Raw genomic sequence first — 8325 nt, forward strand, 5'->3', positions numbered from 1 at the left:
CACACACACACACACACACACACACACACACACACACACACACACACACACGTGCATTGCAAACGTCACGTACACACACTTCTTCACAGTTCTTAAAAGGTCTGTACAGTTAAGAGTGTGTACAGTATAGAGAAAGACACAATATCATTAAAAGTGATGTACTGTAAGTGAGCTGCAGTATCATAACCTACACCAATCAGTGGCACACAGCTCTATTCTGGGAGCCATTTCTCAAATGCCTGATACTAGAGTGCCAGAGAGGTTTTTGCATGTTATCTCCTGGCATAGGCTACATGTAGGCGTCTCAGGAAATACAACACAATAGCACAACCTAGGGATTGCATTTGCATCAAGCCCCTGAATCAATTGTAGCCTCATCACATCAATTAGAAGATCATTGTGCAGTGTTATGGGTTACACATTGACATGAGTGAGTTAGAACAGCACGGGGGCGGGCTAATGACTGTCTTCTCCTGAGTTACATTTGAAACCAAACATGCATTATTACCTAACCAGGCAATTCCCATAGAACTTAGAGTGGGAGTTTGAGTTGGTGTTGTATCATTCTCTAAATCGGGCCTCCTAATTCTCTTTTGTGCGGCACAGAATTTTGGAATTGAGATTAAACTGAATTCAATTTAGAAACATATAGAGAACCCTTCTAACAAGAACGAGGAAAAGGGACTGTTCCTTAGTGCACATGAGTAATAGTAACATCTCTAAAGGCTGTTAGTATGCAATTACAACGCAACTACAGTGTTATTACACAGGTATAGGAGCAACTGCTCTCCAAATACAATACATGTGATCTGGAAATAATGAATGCTCTCACCAAATCTAATAATGTCATATCAGTTTCCCACTTCAAGGAAGGAAGGATAAAAGAAAGGAAGGAAGCTTGTTTGAATAGGGCAAAGAAACCCCTTGCAGCCTACTTTTAAAAAATGTATTCAACCTTTATTTAACTAGGCAAGTCAGTTAAAAACAAATTCTTATTTTACAATGACAGCCAAACCCGGGCCAAACCCTCCCCTAACCCGTACAACGCTGGGCCAATTGTGCGGCGCCTTATGGGACTCCCAATCATGGCCGGTTGTGATACAGCCTGGGATCGAACCAGGGTCTGTAGTGACGCCTCTAGCACTGAGATGTAGTGCCTTAGACCGCTGCACCACTCGGGAGCCCATACAGCCCTCCATACATTGAGGAGCCATTTCATGCAAATCCTCCTTTCCTATTACACAAATACTGCAGACCTCCGAATTAACAGACAAAGAGCAACGCTGCATCCTCAATACGTTTAAGTATAGCTCAAAGGCTGCCTGCTGGGCTAAAACCACCATGATTTCCACACCATGCAAGCTGACTGCTGGATTACACAGTTTGCTTTACCAATAATAAAATAGGAAACAGAAATAGGGTGGTTATTGCTGCAATCATTTGCTTGTGTGTCTTCTGTGGTGATAGCCATATTCTCCCCGGCCGTCTCCTAGGCCTCTGACAGACACAGCGGTTGCCATGTCAAACGAAGCAGCCCAGCTGATTTGCTTTGATCTCCCCCCTTTCCTCCCTGCTCTCCCCTCCCCTCCCAGCACGTCATTTGATTTTCTTACTTAACAACCAACACTGAAAATGCGTAGGAAGAATGCTGCCTAAATATAGAAACAGCCACAATAGCTTACACCACAAGCCGCAGAGCAAAACTCTTTCCAACATCATGAGAAGACAAAACAGATAATGATGCATGTCTAGCTGCTGATCGGTAGGTAGGCTCATGGATGGATTATCTGCACATAACATGGAGATGCATTCATCCAAAACACTCATTGATGAAAATTGATATCAAGAGACATTAATAACCTACAGCCAGTAAGCTATCAACTCTGTTCAAGCTCTTTAAGAGTAACGTTTCATGTACCATACAGTGTCTTCAGAAAGTATTCACACCCCCTGACTTTTTTCACATTTCTGTTGTACAGCCTGAATATAAAATAGATTATATTGAGATTTGATGTCACTGGCCTACACATAATAATGGCATAATGTCAAAGTGGAAATATGTTTCTAGAAAATTTTGCAAATTAATAAAAAATGAAAAGCTGAAATGTCTTGAGTCAATAAGTATTCAACCCCTTTGTTGTGGCAAGCCTGAATAAATTCAGGATTAAAAATGTTTTTAACAAGTCACATGATAAGTTGCCTGGACTGCATGTGTCACGTCCTGGCCAGTATATAAGGTTAATTGTTTTGTAGTTTGGTCAGGGCGTGACAGAGGGTATTTGTTTTATGTGGTTCAGGGTGGTGTGTTTGTTCAAAGGGGGTGTTTGATTTAGTATTTCTGGGGTTTTGGTTTATAGTCTGTTTATGTATTTCTATGTCTAGTCTGGTGAGTGTGTTTCTATGTTGGTTAATTGGGGTTGGGACTCTCAGTTGAAGGCAGGTGTTGTCTATCTGCCTTTGATTGAGAGTCCCATATATAAGGGTGTGTTTGTGATTTGTGGGTGATTGTTCTGTGTTCAGCCCTAGGCTTTGCCAGACTGTCAGTTTATCGTTCGTTTTCTTGTTTGTTGTATTCGTGTTGATTTAATTAAATGTTCAAGATGAACTATATCGACTCTGCTGCGTATTGGTCATCCTTTTCCGACGACGATTTCGTTATATCGTCAGAAGACGAAGATATTCGTGACAGCATGGCCTCACTCTATGTGTAATAATAGTGTTTAACATCACTACCTCATCTCTGTACCCCACACATACAATTATCTGTAAGGTCCCTCAGTCGAGCAGTTAATTCGCAAAGAAGAGCACCTATGGGTAAAAATAAAAAAGCAGACATTGAATATACCTTTTGAGCATGGTGAAGTTATTAATTACACTATGGATGGTGTATCAATACACCCAGTCATTACAAAGATACAGGTGTCCTTCCTAACTCAGTTGTCGGATAGGAAGGAAACCGCTCAGGGATTTCATCATGAGGTCAATGTTGACTTTAAAACAGTCACAGGGTTTAATGGCTGTGATAGGAGAAAACTGAGGATGGATCAACAACATTGTAGTTACTCCACAATACTAACCTAAATGACAGAGTGAAAAGAAGGAAGCCTGTACAGAAAATGAACTGTCCTGAATACAAAGTGTTATGTTTGGGGCAAATGCAACACATCGCTGAGTACCACTCTTAGTATATTCAAGCATCATGTTATGGGTATGCTTGTCATCGGCAAGGAATAGAGCTAAGCACAGGAAAAGTCCTAGAGGAAAACCTGGTTCAGTCTGCTTTCCAACAGACACTGGGAGAGAAATTCACCTTTCAGCAGGACAATAACGTAAAACACAAGGCCAAATTTACACTGGAGTTGCTTACCAAGACAACATTGAATGTTCCTGAGTGGCGAGTTACAGATTTGACTTAAATCTGCTTGAAAATCTATGGCAAGAATGAAAATGGCTGTCTAGCAATGACCAACAACTAACTTGACAGACCTTGAATTTTTTTTTTAAAGGATTATGTGCAAATATTGTACAATTCAGGTGTGTAAAGCTCTTAGAGAGAGACTTACCCAGAAAGACTCACAGCTGTAATCGCTGCCCAAGGTGATTCTAACATGTATTGACTCAGGGGTGTGAATACTTATGTAATCAAGATATATTAGTATTTTATTTGTGTGAGAGGATATCATGCTTCAGACAGGGATTAGTGTGTGAAAACTGAAGCACCACCTTGCGGTACTCCACTTGGAGAGCAAAGCACCATTATCTTTTCACCGGCAAGGCACACTGCAAAAAAACAGCCATGGTTGGAGTGCCATAATAAAGCTCTTTCAGTTAGAATCTAATGTGAGTTCAAGCCTCTTGATTGCGCTCAAGTGCGGGTCTCTGGGAGAGACACCCCTGTTTAGCACCACAAGTGTGACAGCCACTTTCACCCGTCGCTATTCACTTCTCTCATTCATCACACAAATTAACTGAGCCGTTAGGCCATTTAGCTGTATTGACAATTTATATTTTCCACTCTGCTGTTGTACACGGTACTCATGGGAACACTTGTGGACCGTTTTGGGAGTGTCAAGCTGAGACAGGCTTGTCAGATTTCTTCCAGTTAGGATTTCATGGTCAAGTCCAAGACAGATCCGGGGGACTTGTGGTTAACAGCCCCTCTCTCTGTTCCAATTGTCACTACCATCTTCTCATACAAACAGATGGGTGTGATTCAACCAGATGGTTATGGCTTTTGTACCTGTGAAATACTGTGACTAAAACTAGAACGGAAGTTTGGTGCTGTAATACTACCCAGATTCTTCCAACCCCCCCACATTTGATTGGTTCAGGGTGTGTGTGAAGATGGGATCAGAGCATGTACAGCCTGGAGGAACGTGGCTTCTGAATGACCATTTCCGGTTTTAAAGTCCTTTTTCTTCAGCGATAATGAGCCCTTACCAGTGTGGCCCAATATACTGGGGAGACGGACATCCTGAATGAACAGGAAGCCTGGCCCAGAGTGAAGGAAGAAATGAAAGTGGCAGTTTGAGTGGTGCAGTGATAGGCCTACTGTAGAAAGCATATATCACTCACTCATTGCTTTCTATTTCTAACACTTACTTGAGGTCTTTCTTTGTCCTGAAACAGGTTAATGAGAACTAGTGATTCAGTCCAATAACCACTCAAATAGACCCAGCCTTTTAACAACTCAGATGTTGAAGAAGTACGAAAAGTAAATGCACTATTCAAAAACATCTGGGGCGGCAGGTAGCTTAGCAGTTAGAGATGCGAGCCAGAAAGGAAAAATCTTCCAGGAAGTGAGCTGGCAACCAGAGATTTGCTGGTATCAAATCCTAGATGCCATTGGCTGCCGTTGTGCCCTTGAGCAAGGCACTTAACCTCCCATGACAACAGCTCCCCAGACGCCAAGTGTGGCAGCCCCCGCAATTCCCCAAAAACCTGTATATGTACAGCACCATTCCAGGGTTTCTCTTTATCTTTACTATTTTCTACATTGTAGAATAATAGTGAAGACATCAACACTATGAAATAACACATTTGGAATCATGTAGTAACCAAAAAAGTGATAAACAAATCAAAACATATTTTATATTTGAGATTCTTCAAAGTAGCCACCCTTTACCTTGATGACAGCTTTGCACACTCTTGGAATTCTCTTAACCAGCTTCACCTGCAATGCTTTTCCAACAGTCTTGAAAGAGCTCCCACATATGCTGAGCAATTGTTGGCTGCTTTTCCTTCACTCTGCGGTACAACTCATCCCAAACCATCTCAATTGGGTTGAGGTTGGATGATTGTGGAGGCCAGGTCATCTGATGCAGCACTCCATCACCCTCCTTCTTGGTCAAATAGCCCTTACACAACCTGGAGGTGTGTTGGGTCATTGTCCTGTTGAAAAACAAATGATAGTCCCACTAAGCCCAAACCAGATGGGATGGGGTATCGCATTGAAATGTTGCCCAATTGGTAAAGGGACCTAGCATGTGTAAGGAAAACATTTCCCATACCATTACACCACCACCACTAGTCCGTACCTATTGACACCAGGTAGGATGGGGCCATGGACTCATGCATGACGCCACAGGAACCTGGATTCGTTGGACCAGGCAATGTTTTTCCACTCCTCAATTGTCCAGTGTTTGTGATCACGTGTCCACTGGAGCCTCTTCTTGTTTTTAGCTGATAGGAGGGGTAAAAGGTGTGGTTGTCTGCTGCAATAGCCCATCCGTGACAAGGATCGACGAGTTGTGCGTTCCGAGATATCGTTGTGCACACCACTGTTTTACTGCGCTGGTATTTGCCTGTTTGTGGGCCGCCTGTTAGTTGTACGATTCTTGCCATTCTCCTTCGAACTCTCATCAACAAGCTGTTTTGGCCCACAGGACTGCCGCTGACTGGATATTTGTTTGTTTGTCCACCATTCTCAGTGAACACTGGAATACTGGAACTGACGACCAGTGGCACTGACGACCATACCACGCTCAAAGTCGCTTAGGTCACTTGTTCGCCCATTCTAACGTTCAATCGAACAGTAACTGAATGCCTCGATGCCTGTCTGCCTGCTTTATATAAAAAGCCAGGGCCACGTGATTCACTGTCTGTAAGAGCTAACTATTTATTTTAATAGGTGGTGTACCTAATAAACTGGCCACTGAGTGTATGTATGCGTGTCTTTCGGAGGGGTTGGGTTAAAAGTGGAAGTCCAATTTGATTTGGACCTTTTGTTCAATTGACCAATTAAGTGATCTCAATCTGGAGTGGAAGAGTAGTAGCATGTGCTTTCCTCAAATTCAAACACCATACTGAAAATAGCATTCAGATGTTTAGATCATGCATATATCACTGATATCAGTATTTTATTTAATTTGCATGCAGAGTATGGCTAGATTTATACAGTATATATTTGTGTGTGTTGGTGACTGAATGCAGGCCGGACCAATGTCATGAGAGTATTCTCATCTATCTAAACCCACAAACATGATATTGCTGTATAATACAATTTCCCTATTCTATTATTCTTATGATAATATTTTCCAAGTGCATACTACAGTAAACTAGTGCACACTACCATAGTATAGGCCTAAAGACCGGAGCCTATACGTAGGCCATCACCCTATGCACAATTTAACCCCTGGTTGGTTCATCAGAATTGTTTACACATGCTAACCAAGTTATCCCCGACATGACTGAAATGAATTTGGATCCACAGACAGGTGCAGGGAACGCATTAGGCAGTGAACACTGTCAATATCGACACCTTGGCCTTAATTGGCTCAGAGTTATGGTCGGGGAATTGATCAGGATTATTGGCATGAGGGGTGTTTACCATTGCCGAGAAATGCTCTGCCATTTAATTCTGCATTTTGTCTTGTACCCAAACTTGGCTTGTCTGATGAAGAAATGCGGAATAGTGACCAATAATATAATGAAAATAAAAAGAGGAAGACAATGACATCATGAGATTGATGTGAGGAATTTGGCCCGTTTGATTTCAACTGCACCATTAGCTGACGTTACATTGCTGCAAAATATCCGGAGTTCCAGACAAATATTTCACCTACATAAAGAGGTCACAATAATAACCAGATAAACGTCAGTGACAAGTCTATTTATAGCATATCAATAGCCTAGCCTATGTGGGAAGTCACAGTGTATACAGTATGTGTAAACATAGGACTGGTCTTTAAATAATCATGCATAGCATCGCGCAATACAGCTGCAGTGTATTGTGCAAAATAGAAGGAAACTGATGGGGCGCCTCGCATAGACACCAAAGAGCTGCAGCCCAGAACTGAGCTGGACATACATGACTCCGCAGTTTGGACCGCAGTATTTATCCGTTTTCAGTAGTTAATTACCTCTAAAGTACGTATCTCTTGCTGTGTGAGGTCGTTGGACGCGGCGCATTTCGTCCGGAGCCCCTGTAAACTGGAGATGGAGATTTCAATCATGTTCTGGATGAGTTCGCATTGGTGTAGAGCTGCCATCGCTGCGCCACCGCCACTATCCCTCTCCGACTGCTCATCACTCTCGACCATCTTTCCACCTTTCTCAGACACACTATCCATTCCTCGGCATTGGGCACGGCTTTAGGGGGTAGATGCAAACTGTAAATGTTCAAATGCACATGCACCAACGACGCAATATTATTGAACTTAACAAATGTCTCAAAATTCGGACAGAGCAATAGAAATTGCTCGATATCAATATCCTGGTTCAAAGCAATCCAAAATCCAACAGTGCTCGGGTTGTGTTTTCTGCCCGTTCCGCGGAGAGACTCCGATCTCTCCCTCCCTGACAGCTCTCGCCCAGGCTTTCACCGTCTGTCAGCTGTTGGAAACATCATGGGACGCGTTGCAGTTTGGGAAACGGAGTCCTTCACTATGGCTGGGCACCTCACTCACTCTCTCTCTCTCTCTCTCTCTCACACACACACACACACACGATCAACTTGAGCTGAAATGTGTCGCTCCAGAGAAGAAGGGATGATGCCGAGATCCACTGCAGTGAACCACCTAGTCATATCCGAACAATATCACAATACTCCACAACCTGTGGACTTGACATGCTATAAACTGCAGAATTAGAACAAACCGCATTGTGGAGAGAATCAGTGTGGATCGTTGTTCACTCTGGATCTGTAAGTACATGTGATGTGTCCCTGGAGTCCTCCCTCCTCTCCTCTCCTCTTCTGGCTCTGACGCAGCACTATGAGCAAGGCCTTGCTTTCCTCACATGTTCTGCCTGCATCCCATCTCAAGGTGCAGGGTTTACTCCATAATGTTATGTTAACTCTGAGTAATATCCTCTCTATTGGCTACC

The 8325-nt window shown here is 42.9% G+C and overlaps 1 protein-coding gene across 4 annotated transcripts in view; it reads right to left on the minus strand.

Moving 5' to 3' along the window:
- The window catches only part of LOC115149119 (kinase suppressor of Ras 1), a 38413-nt gene extending 30580 nt beyond the window's left edge, over positions 1–7833 (minus strand). For all 4 annotated transcript variants that reach the window (XM_029691655.1, XM_029691654.1, XM_029691653.1 and 1 more), the window contains exon 1: positions 7362–7833. In XM_029691655.1, the coding sequence (XP_029547515.1) occupies positions 7362–7571 (210 nt within the window). In that variant the 5' untranslated portion in view covers positions 7572–7833. The remainder of the gene's footprint in view (positions 1–7361) is intronic.
- Between the last annotated feature and the right edge of the window lie 492 nt (positions 7834–8325).

The sequence above is a fragment of the Salmo trutta genome, chromosome 15 (assembly GCF_901001165.1).
Source record: "Salmo trutta chromosome 15, fSalTru1.1, whole genome shotgun sequence".
In the NCBI taxonomy this organism is placed as follows: domain Eukaryota; kingdom Metazoa; phylum Chordata; class Actinopteri; order Salmoniformes; family Salmonidae; genus Salmo; species Salmo trutta.